This window comes from Sporobolomyces koalae (genome assembly GCF_050403365.1).
Source record: "Sporobolomyces koalae JCM15063 DNA, S_koalae_JCM15063T_v1_ctg22, whole genome shotgun sequence".
NCBI lineage: Eukaryota > Fungi > Basidiomycota > Microbotryomycetes > Sporidiobolales > Sporidiobolaceae > Sporobolomyces > Sporobolomyces koalae.
The window spans coordinates 208,744-225,698 of NW_027481749.1; the positions used below are offsets into that span (position 1 = coordinate 208,744).

The window sequence follows — 16,955 nt, forward strand, 5'->3', positions numbered from 1 at the left end:
GCCGCCTTCGCAGTCCTCCCTCCAGTCCCCTCAAACATGTCGCCTTCGAACGAGCCTTTCACGCCCCAGCCGACCGACCAAGCCACCGCCAAGGGCGCGCGTGTGCCGATCGGGTCAGTCTGCGTTTCATCTCGCTCATCGCTCGTTAGAGTACTGATCCCTCGCCTTTGGGCGTACTGTACGCAGCTGGAGGGATCAATGCGGAAAGTAGGTCACAACTCCTTCACAGGCGACGTCCTCGAAAGAGGCGAGGCGAGCCTGACTCGGCTCGTTCTGATCCGCAGGCTGCTCGTTCCCCTCAACGTGTGCCGACACGAGAACCTCTACGCCACCTGGAGTGAGTCTTGTTTCTCCGCTATGAACTTGCAACGGCGCTGACGCTCGTCGTTCCCCGCTCTGATAGAATGCGATGATGAACGGTACTGCTTGCCTCTGCTCTTCTCTTTCCCACTATCGAGACTGACTTGCAGCGTGCTTTGATGTCATCAGACACATCTACGAGAAGTAAGCCGACTCGTCGTGTACACACGCATTGCTTCAAAGCTAACCCCGCCTCGCATTCTCTAGGTGCCAATACGACGAGTTTGTCACCCTCATCCTCGCCTGCCCGTAGGTGATGTACCACTGACAGCCTCAACTGATACAGCTACATCTCGCGAATGAAGGCGCTCGAAAAGAAGGAGAGGTTAGCAAGGAGCGAGTAGAACGCCAAAGATATCCGACTCTTTGCATTTCCCCCCTTTTGTCCCTTCTTATCCTCGCAGTGTGTTTGTGTATTGTGTCGAGGACAGAACAGAAGGAATTCGACAAAAACAATAGGAATGCTCAAAAACCTTGAGACTCGCATCAGTCATCCCGAGAGAGCCCGCTCGGCTCGCAGATCAAACCAGCCTCGGACCCCTGCTCCGCGGAAGTGAAGTGCCTGCCGATTCCGCCCCAGCCCTTGTTCAGACTTCTTCTTCTCGTTCTCAAGCGAGAGTCGCATCATGAGCGCACACCACCCGTCAATTCACGAGGTGCTCAAACACGTCAACCAGCTCGCAGATGAGTGGCACAAAACCCGACGACTGCGTGAGCACGCTCCCTTGTTCTTCTCCCTACAAGTCGCTGATCCGCTGTGTTGTGGTAGGCAAATACCGCAAGCTTAAGTAGTATGATTCCTCTGCGTTCAGCCGGCGCTGATTCTATCCCGCTCGTCGCGCAGGGAAGGACCTCTTGGACGTCACGGGTGCGAGCGCAGCAGAGCTCACGAATATTCAACACGAGGCACAGGGAGTATTGGAGCAGCTCAGTGAGCAGAACTTCCCCGGAGAAGTCCAGCTCCTAGCGCAGGGTACTCAAAATTCGTTGCACAAATTTTTCGTCAGTCATCGGAAACTCCGATACAGATGCAGTCACGAGAGTCATCGAACGTCACCTCAAGTACCTCTCTCCACAGGACAAGAAGACCCCGGGTGTGGCTCATGTGCGGGCAATGCAAGGTTTTCAAAAAGCGGTCAGTCATCGCGCGTGCACTGCTCACGCTCTCGTTCAGCATGGCGCATATTGACATTGAGCCGAGGTTTTGGGAGGAAAGGACCGCGAGGAAGAAATCGCACGGGTCAAGCTGCAACAGTTCATATTCGCCTTTGATACTATGTGTCAGTCGTTGGTGCAGCAAGGAAAAGTGGATGAGGATCAGCTGCCTCCAGTCAGCTATGGCGGAGATCCGCCTTATTGGGCTCTCCTTAAACAGAGTAAGCTCGTGGTCACCTTTCGAGAATTCACGCCCTTGTGGTTCATGACGCTGAAACGTGACGACATGATGTGTCTCGCAGAATGTCACGAATGGAATGCGATCGTGGGAAGCCAGTGCGGTTCCTACCTCGTGAAGCATCTCGCGGAACTCGACGAGATCGAAGGTTCGTCCATTGCCATCTCGGGGCAGGCTTGACACTCGATTTCAATACTCGTCTCGGGTTGTAACAGGCTTCGTCGGTGATCTCAAGTATTTCGAAATCAGTCACTGGTCCGAAGATCTCAAAGTTATGGCTCTGTCGACCTCGACCGTTCACATGCTTCAAACCGCGAGAAGCCTACAAAAGCTCGTTAGTTGGCTTCACCTACGAGTCGCTGCGTCTACAGGGGACACTGAGCATGTCGGAGATTTTTCAGGTGCATTCGCTAGAGCGAGACAATCTTTTGCATCCTCCTCCAGTAATCTGGCAGCGTATGCCAACCCTCGTTCAGAGCATCCACGCCCTTCACTCAGATCCAAATCTACAACGGTTTTTCTTCATCGGTCCTCCCGCGAAGCTGATCGAGCTGGAAGAGGAGTGGCGTCTTACAGCGCAAGAGGGTCAGTATATGAACCTTCCCCAGGGCTGAACCTTTGACTGCGCTTCGTTTGACGGGCTCACCATCATTGGATACACTTCTGAACCTTACTATACACCTGAGCAGTGAACCTGGGTAAGCCTGGAACATTCGCAAATCCTGGCGCGAGAAGCGTATCAAGCTTGACTGGATGTCCCTTTCGACAGAGGACAAAAAGCTTGATACCATCTCGGCACGCGCCGAGGATTCCGGAATAGCCGACACTATCGAAGGTCTCGAACAGCACGTCGCACAAGAGCTCGAGAACAGCATACACAGTGCGTATGACCGATCGAAGTCGTGGAGGAGCCGTGCTCGATGTATTGATGCCTGCTCGGGCAGGACACCCGCCATCGATTCCGGCAACTGCTCAGTCAGAGCAGCACGAGGACCAGGTCATGGCAGACTTCGTACGCCGATACGCGAATGTCCTGAGCGATTCAATCGGTCGCAAGTACCTAGTTGCTATTGGTTCACAAAAATTCGCTGTGGGCCAGCCCAATTCTTCGATACTAACCCATAATTGCTGACGGATGTGTCTAAATGAGCGACAGTCTCGACAACAGGAAGTGCTAACAATTATAGTTTGCGAATATCTCTTTCACCACCAACATGTCCGCTCGTTCGCCTCAGCTTCTCTCCTGCAAGCGGCCCACGTCCATCCTGGCATGAGATTTTCGTCTCAAGGGAGCTCTCCTTTCTGGTATGCGCGTGAGCTGGATCGCATCGATTCTTTGCTCCTGCCTGGGGGGGATGACTACGTTACAGTTCGCTGATGCGCTTGTTCGCAAAATGACTTCCGGTCACGCACAACAGTCGGACAAGGTTAGTCGGCAGTCCACCTCCTTTTGCAATGTATCGTGACGACTGATTGACAAAACAACATCTCGCATCGGGCGAACAGCATGTCTAGACTGGATGGGCAAATTCCAGCCGGATGACGTGTACTACCGGATAAACCTCGAGCTTGGGAAAGTGTGGCCTGACATCCTGGCAATCGCCGGTGAGCAGAGACAGCCATCTCGACTGTCATGACTTTGGCAGTGACTAATATGACATGGAAGCAGATTTGATGCTTGACCGAGCACGGTTCTTAAAGGCCCGATTTTCGGACAGGGTCAAAGCGCTGGCAATCTCACAAGCTGCACGGGAAATGCTTACGAACTACAGAACTATACAAGACCTTGTGAGTATCTGAAATCGGCACCGACTTCGCTGTTGCAAGGGAGACTCATTCTGCAGCTTTCCAGGCGAAGTACGGGATTGTCGAGCTCAAGGTTGCCCGTGAAGACTTTCTCAATGTACCTGAAGGCATCTTGGCAAGGTTCCCTGACCACCGCAGCGCCATCTCGGTGGTCGCACGCCATGATGGCCGAGCGCTCGGCTTCAGGGACGACCACAACGGTCTCAGCTCTACACATCTACCTGATGATCGCTATCGTCCCTCGAGATGTTCAGAGCGCTCGTCCCCCTCGCCCATCGCCAGCGTTCCTATTCAGTCTGATTTTAGGAAGTTAGCAATCTGAAGTTGTCCTAGGTAGTCTGCAAAGGCCTGTATAGTTTCCACTGGTCTAGTCTCGGATCAGTTTGAGTAGTAGTGGAAGCATCTCGCTATGTCGCGATTTCGATCGCAAAGTCGACTTTCAGGCTGTCGAAAGCAAGGTCTGAATCTCTGGCACGGCGCGCACTCGGAAATCATACTTTACCCTTACATACGTTGATTACCTGAACATCCCGACATCTGCATCATATTCACGCGATTCTGTCAACCAGGTCGTCAAGCGATTGAGAAGGTCGCCAGCGCGTATGGTCTCGCTCTCAGCAAAATAGGAGCAGCGCCCTTCAACACGTTCTTCACCACAGACAAAGCTCGATTTATTGCCTCTATGGAGCTTTCCCTCGTCATCTTTGAGCTGACAGGAGATAGCCTGAAGTGAGCTTGATCCACCCACATCAACTCGTCTGGGCTCGGCCGTCAACCTCAGCCTCGTGTTTCTCCTAGCCCCGCCTGACCGTACGAGATGTGTCACTGATAGTCTCAACTTGGTGCAACTACATCTCGCGAATGAAGGCGCTCGAAAAGAAGGAGAGGTTCTCAAGGAGGGTATAAAACGCAAGACATCCGATTCTTTGCCTTTCCCCCCTTTGTCCCTTCTTATCCTCGCAGTGTGTTTGTGTATTGTGTCGAGGACAGAACAGAAGGAATCCGACAGAAACAGGAGGAATGCTCAAAAACCTTGAGAACCGTTCTCGTGAGCGTCAATGATGACCGAGCAGCATTTGTCTAGTCACGAGCCCGGAGGTATAAGCTTGGACCGATGGAGAGGTCACTGCCTGGACGCCTGCGGGCGAGAGCTCCTGTGGCCAATTGTGTTTTGCGGACAGATCCTTTGGCGTTCATGCCTCTCGCTCGCACCCTCTCCGCTGTGCGCCGGAACCCTTGTCGCTGACGGAAACTGAGCTGAATTGTATTGAAGCGAAAGAGCCGTGCCGTTGCCTGTGCCACAGTCTTTCTTCCCATCACATCTCCAGCATTTTCGATATTCCGGCTCTCTCGACCGGGATGAACGACTTTATTGCCGATTTCTACGCATCTCAGGACTGCTGGTACCAGTTTCAAGCTGAGAGTGGGGACAGACGGTCTATGCTACCATGAGATGGCGCGTGCTGACCCTGTGGCACCACCCCTCGACAGCTAGGTTACGTACGCTCTTCCTTCGGGGCTGCACGCAACATGGCTTCTGACTCATCGAGTCTCGATGCGCCAGCACAGTATCCCGCAGGCTCAGAGACAAGGGCAAATGCCATTTGCCAGACGGCCACGAAGCGGCGAAAGCTTTTCGGCAGATTCAGATAGAAGCGAAGGAGACCATATGTCAGCAGATCAAGACAGAAGCGGAGGCGAACATATGTCAGCAGATTAAGGCTGCTGCGACGGCGAACATACGTGAGTCTTGTCGGGAGACAACATGAGAATCGGGCTCGTGCGCGACCATTAAGCTGATATCTTCATTCCGCTTTTCTGAGCTGTGAACGACAGTCAGGAGACTTCGCCAGATTCAGCGCAACCAAGACGAGATCATCAAAAAGTATCTCGCTTTCCTGCAACCTATCGAACCAAGAGATAGCGATCCAGACATCGCCATTACGGAGCCGGGTACCGATTACATTCTGGCTTTGAGTTTGGTGCAAGAAGCTGTAGGGTTCTAGCGGACAGGGCCTCACTGAATCAGCCATTCGGCGCTGTTGTCGCTCACTGCGTGACTTGGTGATGACAGGTCCGCAAAGAGCAGCGCTGCAGGCTGATTCACTACGAAGGCTTTCGTCGTTCACCTTGGGGAGCTCCGCATAACGAACCGCCTATGCTGCAGAACTCGGGGACTGTAATTCAATATAGCCAGAGGTACGGTACTGAATTGCCCTTCTGGCACGAATGTGGGTCTGCGCACAAATTCTTCCTGCACTCGCCGCTACTGATCATCCTTTTCTCTGGCCGAATGATGATACCCTGCCCTCGAACAGTTGGACAAGGTATGACTTGACGTATTCTCAGCAACCCACCAGACCCTAAACGAAAATCTCGTCCATGCAGCCTGTTTGAACTGGCTTGCCCACCTTGATAGGAATACAGCCGCCGGAATAAAACAGAACGTGCTTGGATCGCGCCTCTCTGCAGCGCTTCCTCTGCTTCTCGAATTAGACGGTACGCCTGTTCAGACGATATGCAGGAACGAGCCTGCGTCTGAACAACCTTTTTGAATAGAAATCCTACACGATCCGACAGAATTTGAGGCTTCGAAGCTGCATCGAGATTACAAGGTGATGGTGCTGTCAAAACCTGGACAAGATTTTCTCCGAGATTACTGGACCTTACGGGGGCTCGTGAGTTTGACTTGAACGACGATGTGATTACTTCCTGACTTATCGTGCTTGCATTCAGGCGGAACTCAGAGCCGACCTTTACCCTGACGTTGATTACCTGAATTTGGACGCGGGATTGCCCATGTCGACATCGCAGGTTCACCGACAAGCGATTGAGAGGGTCGCCAGCACATATGGTCGCGCTCTCGGGTACCGGCAAGATAAGAACAACCTGCGTGGACCCGTTCTGAGCCAGAGGCAAAGCTCGAACTATCACCCTTTATCTGGAGCTTTACCTCCTCCTTCTCACCAGGGAGCTGACAGGGGATAGCCTGACGCAAGCTTAATCTTCTTATACCAACTCCCCTGCGGCTCAATCGTCAATCTCTGTATTGTCCCTGTCCCTCTGTTTTGTCTCCAATCTGTCTGTCAATCGTCTCGATCTGTGACCAGCTTCCCGAGAGTGCTTCGTATGTGTCGTTGAAAATCCTCTCGCGTCGGAACGTCCGCAAGAATTCTCACGAAGCGGATCATGTTGAAAGTTTACATGGACGGTGATTCAGGCTGATTGTCGCTGCTACAAACCGGTCTCCGTGATTCATACGATAGTTTTGCGGTTGACGATCGATTCGATCAATTCCCATCCCGTTGCGTCGCTACCCCAGTTTGCGTGCATATCGTTGAATGCGTCCCACCACCTATATCGAGAGCGCGTCCCCAGCATCAGCTTCGACGAGCAGCGTTTCGAAAGAATGGGAGAAAGACCATCTTACCACAGATGCGTATCGTAGTCAGGATGTCCCTCTGGCAATTGACCTGCCCAAGGTTTTTTCATAATGTAATGCACATTCTTGACATCCTCGTCTCTCCACATCTCGGCATGACAGTACCGCAGCGTTTTGAGCGCATTGTAGCGATAACTGAGGGGCAGGAATTTGCTCTCGAAGAAATCGGCGAGCAAGTCTTGATCGGGGAAACCGTAATCGGCGACTCGGGGATCAGTGTAGAGGAAATTGAGTATCGAAGAGAAAGTTTCGGCGGAAGGTTGTAGGACGACGAGGCCAGAGTTGAGACGGGAATGTGTCGATTTCGTAAACTTGGTTGCTGCTAATGGTGTCGTGTAGACCGCTTGGGTGTGGCCGCAGTTTACGGGAATCCTGTTCAGATCATAGTAATCGACCAATCAGGCATGCGTATGACGAGATAAGGCGATGTTTAGAGGAAGAAACTGACCAGTCTGACGGGTAATGCGCCAGCTTCTTCGGGTTGCACGTGCACGCATGCGCCGCTGCGATCCACCCCGGCTCGAGTGACATTTCCATCAGCTCGTCCATGTTTCTCGTGACAACCATATCGCTGTCGAGCATGACCACACGCTACAATCCAAAACAACGACGAGGTCGAGAGAAACAAGGTTCAGCATTGCCCTTACCGTCTGGACTGCACACACAGAGGACCTGCAGGATATGCAAACAACTCACGTCGTACTCGGTCATCTCGAAACACCGCAATTTGGTCCACGTATCGGCAAATCGATGGTCGTGTTGATCGAGTTCTTTGCCGTCCTTTGGCGGCTCGAGGTACTTGATGTCGCGTACTCGGATCCCTTTTCGTTGCAACACCTCTCGTGCTTCTTGTGGCAGTTCCGGAGTTGCAAACACGACGAGCGGGTATTTCGATCCAACGCGCTCGAGCGTGTGGTGCAGCACGAGGCAGCCTTGAAGGTATGACGTCTTGGTCAAGAGTGTGACCCATGCCTTGCCCGAATCCGAGTTGACCATCTTGGGAGTCGTCGAACGAGTCGAGAGTGAAGGGTAGAATATGTATAGTCACGGAAATTCGGAGAAAGATGATGAAAGCGATCGGCGCCCGGCGGATCGTCGATCGCTCCCCGCAGGAGTCGGCAACGTGCGGTGCACGGCCCGTCGCCCTGTAGAAAAAACACATCTCGCCGCGCGTATTCTGGTGCAAGTTGGGTATACAGCGAAGATTGCAAACGATACACAACACAAGTTTGCCGACACACAACATGTCTCGCTGATCTACTGCACGATCTCTTCCGTTTCGCTGATGACCTGTTCGACCCACTCCTCGACCTCTTCCTCCTCCTTCATGGCCTCCTCGGCCTTTCGCAGGCTCTGGTTGATCTCGCGACCAAGTTCTTGTCGCTTGATCTCGATCGACTCGGCGCACTCGCGTCGCCACGCGTTCCACTCGTCGATCAAGCGCTTCCTCATCTCGACGACCTCGGTGTTCAAGTTGGCCGCCTCGAGTTGATCCTGTTCCTCGAACTGTCGCGAGTACTCGCGCAAGTTCTTGCGGATCTTCTTCTGTTCGTCACGCGAGAGCAGGGTCGGAGGTCGCGGCCTCCACAAGAGTTGCTTGAATCGGTCGAGCTTGTTCTCTTGCACGAGTTGTCCCTTGAAGTCCCAGATCGAAAATCCAGCTTCCATCTGAGCGAGGTGATCGCAAGCACATTTTCTATCAGTTTCGTGCGCGTTACGAAACGATGGTAGGAACTCAAACTCACCGTCGACATCCACATGGAACCGTACGTTGCGACGTATCGACCACTCGGGTCCCACTCAATGTCGGTCAAACCGTAGTGCTCGACAGTCGTGACCAATCGGATACCAGCTCCGAGATCTTGCTCGTTCGCCTTGGCTCCCTCTTCCTTCTCGAGGTCGAGGTCCCAGAACTCGAGGTCGAACTTGGAGTTCGAACCGAGAGTCGCGAGCAGCACGTGGCGACCCTTGGGGCCCCAGTACACGTTGTTCGAAGTCTTGTTGTCGAACGTTTCTGCGTGCACGAGGCAAAGTCACGATCAGTCTTTGTCACTGGCAAATTCGGAGAGATGACGAGGTTTTGGCTCACTGAGGAGCAAGAAATCTCCCTTGCGTGCGTCAAAGGCGTAGAACGACACTGCCGTCTTGAGCGAGGTTCCGGGCATCGGCTGAGCGGCATTAGGGTCGTTGGTGGTGATGAGGGTGAAACGGCTGCCTTGGGGCTCCCAGGCAAAGGCGGTGACGGTATCTGCGGGCGAGAAAGCGTGTCAATTTGACCGCTCAGATTCAACAAAGGAACGCTGGACGCACCCTTGAGCTCAATGACCTGGACAGGAATGTCCTTGTCTCGAAGACGGAACAGCTCGAGGTTGCAGTATTGGGTTTTACCAGTCTTGGTGTGACGATCGACCTTGACGCAGAAGTAGTCTCCGTTCGATTGCCAGTGGAGTTTACACTAGCTCGACATCGAGTGTGTGAGTCGAGCGTGAACAGGAAGAGGAGGGAGTGACCCAGGAGAAACTCACGTTGTGCACGTTGAACAAGTTCTTCGATCGAAGGATCGTTCGCGAAGGCAGCGCCATGAGCGAAACCCTTGCAGGCTGGTTCGTGATTTCAGGAGTCCAGAACGCGATCCTGTTCTCGCGGGACGAGCTTCCAGGCTTGGCCAACCCGTTCTGCTCGGCCTCGAACGCCTCGCGTTCCTTGTCGTTCATCGGAGACCATTCGAAGTCGACGACACCCTCAATCTTGATCGACTTTTTGCCGAGCATGCCGAGCGAAGGAGTCTCGTAGACCGAGATCTGCTGACCGGGCGTGACACGGGCGAGGTACTTCTCGTCAGGGGACCACTTGAACATGGGCCACATGATCTGCTTGTTCGAAGCGCCGTCTCCAACCATTGGGAAGGTGCGGACGAGGTTGCCGGTGAGGACATCCCACACGGCGATGTTGTTGCCCTCGTCCTCGTCCGAGAAGGGTGACATGCCACGAGGGTCGGAAGAAGCTTCGATAGGGCGCGGGGACCAGGTGACGAGGTATCGCTCATACGGCGAAAAGTCGATAAGCTTGACTTCCGGGTGGGCGATACGGTTGATGCGCTCGAACGAAGCGCCTCCCCAGAGTGCGACACCTTGAAGGTGGATCGTCGCGAGGTAGGTTCCTTGCGGCGACCATTGCGTGAAGAGATCGGTCCATTTCTGTCATAAGAGTAGATGGACATGAGATGCCGTCGCTAACCATCACAAGACTGGTGCCATGGGTACGTACCGAGCGTTCGCGTGCGATTTCCGACACACCGGTCTTGCCTGCCCATCCGACGCGGAGGTCCTCACCCTGGTAGAGGATGAGTTGGTCACGTCCGGCGGGGTCGGCGAGCCACGCGCGGAAGTGCTCCTGTACTCGAGAGCGACAATGTCAGCAAGGGCTAGATCCGAGAGGAGTGACTAGGCACCACGCACTCGGGGAGCCCATTCCTCAGCCTCGGGTTCCTTGTACTCGTCCTCGAGAGTCGTGTACGAGTCGACTTCGGTGAACGGCACGACCGAAAAGGTGTGTCGCTTGTCGAAACTGAAACCGTGCATCGCCTTTTGGAAGACCATGGCTTCGGTCGGGTTCTCGAGCGAGATGAACATGAAGCCTTTCGAGTTGCCCTCGGCATCGGTAGGCATCTCGATCTGGCTCGGCTTGAGCTGGATCGACGCTTCCTTGGCTGCCGACTTGGTGATGGCCTTCAACAGACGCTCGGCCTTGTCGGTACCGACGACGGGCGCGCCATCGAGGATGACGACCGAATCGAGGGGTGACTCGTACTCGGACGCGTACCTGCGAGACGGACGAGGACATGGACGCGGGTTAGTTTTAATGCGAGATCAAGATGGGAAAAAACGGCGTGCCTTTGTTCGAGGTCGCTGTAGTCGATCTCGTCTTCGTAGTTGGCGCTCATGCTGGGCTGATGCAAACGCGCGGGTCTAGGCCTGTACGGTCGGTCGCGAGAGTGATGGAGAGCGAGAGCAAGTCCACCACACGATCGCGCCAACTTGTTCCCTCGCTCTTGTTCTCTCCCTAACATCCCCCGACTACAGCTTCCGCCCACTTTTGTCAGGGAACTATTTATCACAGCACTTGTCTCTGCTCAGGCGAACAATTCAGCTAAGCAGGGCCGCTTCGGCTGCACCTCGACTCGCTGCTTCCCCTCGAGCTCCTCCACTGGCTTCTCTACTTCGCTTGATAGCGCGTCCGCATGAGCATCTAGCTTGAGCAATTTGAGGCTCATCGGTGATCACGCAAGACTCTCATTGGCGCCTGAGGAGAAACGGCAGAGCCGGTCTCGCCCGCTCTCCCGCTCGGCTACGAATCTCTCGCAAATGCTACGTTCCTTGAGCAGTGAAAGCAGGAGATCCTTCTGCTCCTCTACAAACTCGTAGCACTGCGTCGTCCTGGGAAGCTGTCATTTGCAGCAAAAACTGTTCAGTCTGCTCATGCTCTCCAGTTGACGAGAACTTCATCTGTTCGGAATCTGCAAATCGCGATAGCAGGGTTAGCGCGTCCATAGGCGAGAAACCATACTGTAAACTGCAAGTTTACCTCTGTGTGCATTCTGTTTCTGCGAGCGGAGTTTCGTATCCCATACGCCAGCTGAGCAGTCCAGCATGAGCAATCATGATGCCGTTGTCGATACAGAACCTAGTCACGATCGAGCATGTCAGCTCACTCGTGTTTCCGGGCATGTGGCATACTCGAAAGGACTCCTCGCACCTTTCGTCCGTGGCAAAGATGCTTCCTCCCCGCTCGCCCGCCATGATACCCATCATTTCTTGTAATCGCTTGTTGCAACCGACTCCACCGACGATCAACACTTCTTTGCCTCCTGCATGCGCCATCGCACGTTCGGTGATCTCGACCAACATTGAGAAGATGGTCTCCTGCAACGAGAAGCACAGATCTGCAGGGGTAATGATATCCTCCTCCTCCTCCTCCTCGACTGTGTTCGACGAGCCAGAAATCGCGGTTGCTGGTGACGCGAGAGAAGCGGCTGGTGGCTCGGCTCGGTCGAGCGAGAATCCAATATCTTGTAGTGCCGCTTGAGGACCTTCTCCTTCCGCTCTTCGCCGCCTCTCCTCCTGTCCAACCATCACCTTTGCTGCCGTCTTCTCTTCTCCGGCTCGAGCCGAAGCGGCGTTTGGCCGAAAGCGAGGATCCCGGGTGTATGCTTCAACTGCGTGCAAGATGCCTCCGAGCATAATGTCCATCCCCTTTGTCGCGTAAGGAAGTGCGAGCAGTCGCTTGCCTCTGAGAACAGTGTATCGGCTAGTCAGTTCTCGTCTCTTCTATCGAGAAGACGCTCTGGTCCAGGAAGTACTCGCTTTTTCGCTTCGGATTCAATGTTTGCGCCTGGAGAAGGATCGTTACTCAAGCCGATAATCCTCGCAAACCTGTTGCGAAACTAGTAGTTAGCTCGACGCTTGAGGTGCATCAGCGAAATGTCCTCTGATGGAAGGGGCACTCACCGATCGAGACAGTTTCCGACGGCGATGTCGAGCGTTTCGCCAAAGATCCGATACCGTTGTTGCGAGTACGCAATCACTTGAGTGTTGCCTCCCGAGACGTACAGTACGATCGGTGAAGGCGAATTAGTGATCAATCGACCCGTCTCGATGTCTGTCCGAGAGACAACCGGGATGAGCGCGAAACAAGGAGGGGGCGGAGCTGTGGGAATTACGCACGGCCCACGCAGTGGTTGACGCCGATGAGGGGCTTGTTGTACATGAGGGCAAGTGTACGAGCGACGAGAGCGACCGTTTGGAGAGGCGCTCCCATTCCCGGTCCTAGTGGTGCGCGGAGAAAAGGAAAACTGAACAAACGGTTACGCTAACGAAAAGTTCCGCGTGTCTGCACTGACCCTTTGTGAAGCAAACGACGTCGACATCGTGCATGGTCACGTTGCCTTGCTTGAGAGCCTTTTCGACCACTTCAGAGATCCATCGCTTGTGGTGTCTCGCAGTGTCACTGGGCAAGAATCCTTCTCCTGGCGGTGTCACGTAGGTATGTCGGATGTTGGACAAAATCGAGACCGTTCCAGGATCGCCAGTCGCACTCTTGTCACCCTGTGACGGCGGCGAGTGGAGGATCAACCCGACTCCGAGTTTGTTCGCTGAACCTTCCAAGCCGAGGGCGAGGTACGGTTTTGTGGGCGGCTTGAGCGGACAGGGCGCAAGTTCTCGTCTCTTTCGAGCAACCATGGCGAGATCACAGGCGAGTGTCGAATGACGATGTAGGAAACAAGATGTAGAAAGCGACCCTCGGATCTCGCTCCACTTTCTCTCGACACTCTTGCCGACAATGGCCAGCTTGATCGATGTCGCGAATCACGAGCCGCAGCAAGAGCGCAAGCCCGAGCCAGTAGGCGTGCCGACCGCTCAACGCGTGCGCATGATCCAGTCGATCAAGACGGACTTGTTGATCCAGTCATTCAACGGTCGAATCCTGGTGGTCCTGACACAATTGGGAAAGATAGGCTGCCTCGTACGCCTCTCGAATCTTCAGGGCTTGGTAGTCGGAAGGAGCTCACACTGAACTGCTGACCTTCTCTAACTTGACAGATCCAAATCCATCCTCCTCCATCAACCCTGCCCGCCCCGCTTCCCCTACCTTCACGCATGGCTACTTCCGACACGCCTTCACTACCACCGGCACACCCCTCCGTTACGCTCTCGCCTTTGTTCGGTGTTCCTCCAAGTCCACATATCCAGGCATTGCACGACCTGTACGCAACGCACATAGGTTCGATCCTGTTCGACAAGATGACTCGAGACACCCACGGGATGCAAGTGAAACCAGTCATCCTCGGGATCGGGCTCAAGAGGAGTCAAGGTGCCGAAGAGGTCGAAACCGATCAAGAGAGTCGGATCACGGACGACGAGCGGGAGACGTTCATGCAGGTCATGGACATGGTCAAAGAGTGTATCCAATAGTCAACGAGGTGCAAGATATCCCTACCTCTCATCGAATCACCAAGCCATGGCAAGGATCCGGTCGAATTGCAAAAGGGCACCAAAGTGAATTCGAAGGAGAACTGAACAAAGCATTCGCTAGTCGTACATTTGCAAATCAGAGCTGCACAAAGTAAAGCGAGGGAAGCCAAAATCCAGAATCTATTGGCGAGCTGGACCAAAGTAGAACTGCTGCTGACGACGACTGAGGTGTTTCAGCGAATGCGCGTTGGTACCACGAGACGATTTCGTGATGGGCACCATCGGATGCTCGGGTGAGAGCGTTTCGATGCCGAGCAGGAAACCAAATTTGTGAACGACCTGGCGGTACGCAGCGACCTCGTTGCCTTCGAGCTCCTGGCAGTGTACTTTGTCGTATGGACTTTTCGAAGTCTCGATCTGATGGGGCTTTGCAGCAAACTGACGCGGAAGGGCAAACGTATCAGTCGCAGCTGGGGGCTCTACCCGGATCGCTTGAAGCTCACAAGTTGCTTGACAGCATGAGCGGACTTCGTCAAATCTTGTCCGGCTCGCGTCAGCGCAGAGACTTGCCATGTCAAGTCGTTCAAGTCAAAACCTCTACGATGTTGTTTCAAATTTGCGTCTGCGCGACGGCTCACGGCTCAGGATCAGCTCCAGGCGCAGAGTTAAGAGCCGCTCTATAGCTTCACTGACCAGCGTCGAGCAGGTCGGATAGATGAGGTAACAGTATATTGCGGAACTGTGAGTACATCTGGTCTTGCGCATGAGCAGGGTCTTCGTGTACGAGTAAACGGCAGGCTGTTGCGATAGCCAGCCAGTCAGTATAGCCAGAAGTGAATGCCTACCGCAGAACCGACCTCTTCCGACTGGGCGCAAGCATCGATCAGACAAGATGTTCCGGTCAACTAAAATCATGCACACGAACTCACATTCGACCCAGAAATCCATATTCTGTTTTGAAAGACCCGCTGGATGTACGTAGCTCGCATCCCTATGTGCGCCATCTTCCCTGCGATTGTGTGGATGGTCCAGGAAAGAGTTCACGCGTAGTCCGAATGCGAAAGCTTCTCTGAGCCAGTGTTCTCGCTAGTGGCGACGCAGATAAAGTCAGACAAGCTGGCTTGGTGCATCTATACTGCTTACCGCGTCATCAGCCTGCTTTTTCGCCCACTCGACCTCTTGTCCTGCAGGCGACGCGAGCAGCTCCAGGTAGTCATTGACGATGCGCAAAAAGGTCTCGTGCGTGTCTTGGGCCTGATTGACGATACGTCGAGGACCCGTTCGACCTGCGTTTCGAAGAAGGCTCGTCAGGTTATGCAATACAGGGGTCATTGTTCTCGCCTTTTTCGTGCGAAAAGACTACCGCGACAAGGGCGCTTACCAAATTTCCAATACGACCAAAGAGCTTTGTCAGCCTCGTCGTAGACATTGGTAAAAGGGTTTTCGAGCTTCCCAAGCATGCGCTCGTCTTTTCGGATGAAAATCTTCAGAATCAATATTCAATGCCGGATGTCGACTGCGGGCACGAATCGACTCACGGGCGATATCTGCGGGCTCACAGTCCAGCAGTATCAGCTGCCTTACGCGACTGGGCGTCGATGTCAACCAGGAAGCCTTACACGTAGCGTGGAGCTCGGCCACTTTCAAAGCTTCTTTCTGCAGAAACTCGTGCGCGTTGACATCCGAAAGAGCTGGGGACGAGGGGCGAGAATGATTCATCGTGTGAAAAGCGTGCAGACAAGAGGCAGGAAGAGCTCGACAGTGAAGCGAACCACATGCCCTCTGGGGCCGTGTACAACGGAACCGTGTGTCCGGACTCCGAAACCGCAACCGAGACGGAGCTTCGGATTTGCACGAGCCTCCCAGTCCGCAAATCGAAGTCCGAATGGCTACGAGATTAGCGGTGTAGCTGAAGCTACTGAACTTCCTGAAAAGCTCGAGAGGAAGGCTCGAAGGCGAGACAGTCATTCAGCCGGATACTCGTCCGGACGACAAGGGGAAAAGCGATGTTGCCGAACATTGAAACGGCTCGCACTGATTACGTTTCGACACAAACATGCACAACGCAATTCGACGCCCAGCTTCACGACGTCAGCAGCGCGTCCGTGGACGCGAGCGTGACTTGTTCGATTTCTTCCTTGAGTACCCGATTCTTTTTGTTCTTCGGTTTCGGCGCTGGTGAGAAGAATAGCACGGGTGTCAGAGTCCAGATCGCGGTAACAAGGGTCTGAGAACACTCTCACCTGCAGTGTTTTCGGTCAGGTAGAAGCGCCGCAATAGCATGATTGCCTCCTCTCTTCGATAGTTGCCTAGCGCTTTATAGGGAGAAGAGTACAGTAGCCGGGGACTGTAGACCAAGTCGCTGTGGTCAGTCTACAGCCAGAATCGAGGACAGCGAGAGGGCGGCTTACTCTGAATGGATCGATTGGACACCGCCTGTTCCACCGAACCGGTCGTTCGCGGCACCATAGATGACCTTCTCGACTCCGACCTGCCTCATCGCGGCGGCACACATGATGCAAGGCTCTACCGTGACGTACAGCACGACGTCCTTGAGCGGGGTTTGCCAGATCTTCCGCTCTCCGCATTCTTCTGCATTTGATGGCCGAGGAGCGGAGGACTTTGTGGTGTGGGTACGTTCTGGTAACAGGTGCCGGAGTGCGTCGAATTCTGCGTGCAAAGTCGCGTTCTTGCCTTCGTTGGTCCGATTCCTGCCCTGGGCAATGATCTGGCCATCGTGAACAAACACGCAGCCGACTGGGATTTCTGCTGCCGAGAATGCTTCCTCTGCCTGGAGTCGACATGCTGGCGTCGTCAGTAAACTGAAAGTGAGACGACCGCGGGATAATGTTGAGGGACGCACCATCGCGACCGCAGCGTCCATGAATTCGAGGTCTTGCGCCGATTGCTCTTCCAGCGGTATCATAGTGCTGTTCATCTTTGAGGGCTAGGTGGGAGCCGTTGTACGGTGCAAGCGAGTAAA

At 54.1% G+C, this 16,955-nt stretch overlaps 8 protein-coding genes across 8 annotated transcripts; 3 read left to right on the forward strand and 5 right to left on the reverse strand.

Moving 5' to 3' along the window:
* Positions 1-36: 36 nt before the first annotated feature.
* JCM15063_002899 (NADH dehydrogenase [ubiquinone] 1 beta subcomplex subunit 7) lies at positions 37-704 on the forward strand (the record flags this gene model as incomplete). The annotated part of the gene is made up of 7 exons (XM_076679409.1): positions 37-113; positions 187-207; positions 285-337; positions 404-419; positions 490-504; positions 568-582; positions 647-704. The coding sequence occupies 7 exons, from the start codon at positions 37-39 to the stop codon at positions 702-704; spliced, it is 255 nt and encodes an 84-aa protein (XP_076533519.1).
* Positions 705-986: 282 nt separating this feature from the next.
* On the forward strand, positions 987-2,931 carry JCM15063_002900 (uncharacterized protein; the record flags this gene model as incomplete). Its single annotated transcript, XM_076679410.1, has 11 exons — positions 987-1,125; positions 1,205-1,291; positions 1,368-1,495; positions 1,646-1,736; positions 1,818-1,901; positions 1,969-2,087; positions 2,155-2,338; positions 2,443-2,451; positions 2,523-2,633; positions 2,698-2,809; positions 2,910-2,931. The coding sequence occupies 11 exons, from the start codon at positions 987-989 to the stop codon at positions 2,929-2,931; spliced, it is 1,086 nt and encodes a 361-aa protein (XP_076533520.1).
* A 3,883-nt stretch (positions 2,932-6,814) lies between these two features.
* JCM15063_002901 (glycosyltransferase family 8 protein) lies at positions 6,815-7,997 on the reverse strand (the record flags this gene model as incomplete). The annotated part of the gene is made up of 4 exons (XM_076679411.1): positions 6,815-6,914; positions 6,990-7,373; positions 7,450-7,592; positions 7,698-7,997. The coding sequence occupies 4 exons, from the start codon at positions 7,995-7,997 to the stop codon at positions 6,815-6,817; spliced, it is 927 nt and encodes a 308-aa protein (XP_076533521.1).
* A 261-nt stretch (positions 7,998-8,258) lies between these two features.
* Positions 8,259-10,944, reverse strand: PRT1 (translation initiation factor eIF3 core subunit b; the record flags this gene model as incomplete). Its single annotated transcript, XM_076679412.1, has 8 exons — positions 8,259-8,669; positions 8,747-9,015; positions 9,091-9,249; positions 9,312-9,456; positions 9,527-10,198; positions 10,269-10,394; positions 10,460-10,823; positions 10,895-10,944. The coding sequence occupies 8 exons, from the start codon at positions 10,942-10,944 to the stop codon at positions 8,259-8,261; spliced, it is 2,196 nt and encodes a 731-aa protein (XP_076533522.1).
* Positions 10,945-11,477: 533 nt separating this feature from the next.
* On the reverse strand, positions 11,478-13,240 carry KAE1 (tRNA N6-adenosine threonylcarbamoyltransferase; the record flags this gene model as incomplete). The annotated part of the gene is made up of 7 exons (XM_076679413.1): positions 11,478-11,517; positions 11,586-11,684; positions 11,757-12,290; positions 12,365-12,433; positions 12,509-12,659; positions 12,725-12,826; positions 12,901-13,240. The coding sequence occupies 7 exons, from the start codon at positions 13,238-13,240 to the stop codon at positions 11,478-11,480; spliced, it is 1,335 nt and encodes a 444-aa protein (XP_076533523.1).
* A 100-nt stretch (positions 13,241-13,340) lies between these two features.
* Positions 13,341-13,972, forward strand: JCM15063_002904 (uncharacterized protein; the record flags this gene model as incomplete). The annotated part of the gene is made up of 2 exons (XM_076679414.1): positions 13,341-13,523; positions 13,601-13,972. 2 exons carry the CDS (start codon positions 13,341-13,343, stop codon positions 13,970-13,972), a joined length of 555 nt encoding a protein of 184 aa, XP_076533524.1.
* Positions 13,973-14,152: 180 nt separating this feature from the next.
* JCM15063_002905 (uncharacterized protein) lies at positions 14,153-15,691 on the reverse strand (the record flags this gene model as incomplete). The annotated part of the gene is made up of 9 exons (XM_076679415.1): positions 14,153-14,410; positions 14,476-14,594; positions 14,666-14,770; positions 14,830-14,838; positions 14,902-15,058; positions 15,116-15,258; positions 15,354-15,440; positions 15,511-15,519; positions 15,592-15,691. The coding sequence occupies 9 exons, from the start codon at positions 15,689-15,691 to the stop codon at positions 14,153-14,155; spliced, it is 987 nt and encodes a 328-aa protein (XP_076533525.1).
* A 364-nt stretch (positions 15,692-16,055) lies between these two features.
* TAD2 (tRNA(adenine34) deaminase) lies at positions 16,056-16,898 on the reverse strand (the record flags this gene model as incomplete). Its single annotated transcript, XM_076679416.1, has 4 exons — positions 16,056-16,147; positions 16,216-16,319; positions 16,384-16,763; positions 16,836-16,898. The coding sequence occupies 4 exons, from the start codon at positions 16,896-16,898 to the stop codon at positions 16,056-16,058; spliced, it is 639 nt and encodes a 212-aa protein (XP_076533526.1).
* Positions 16,899-16,955: the final 57 nt, after the last annotated feature.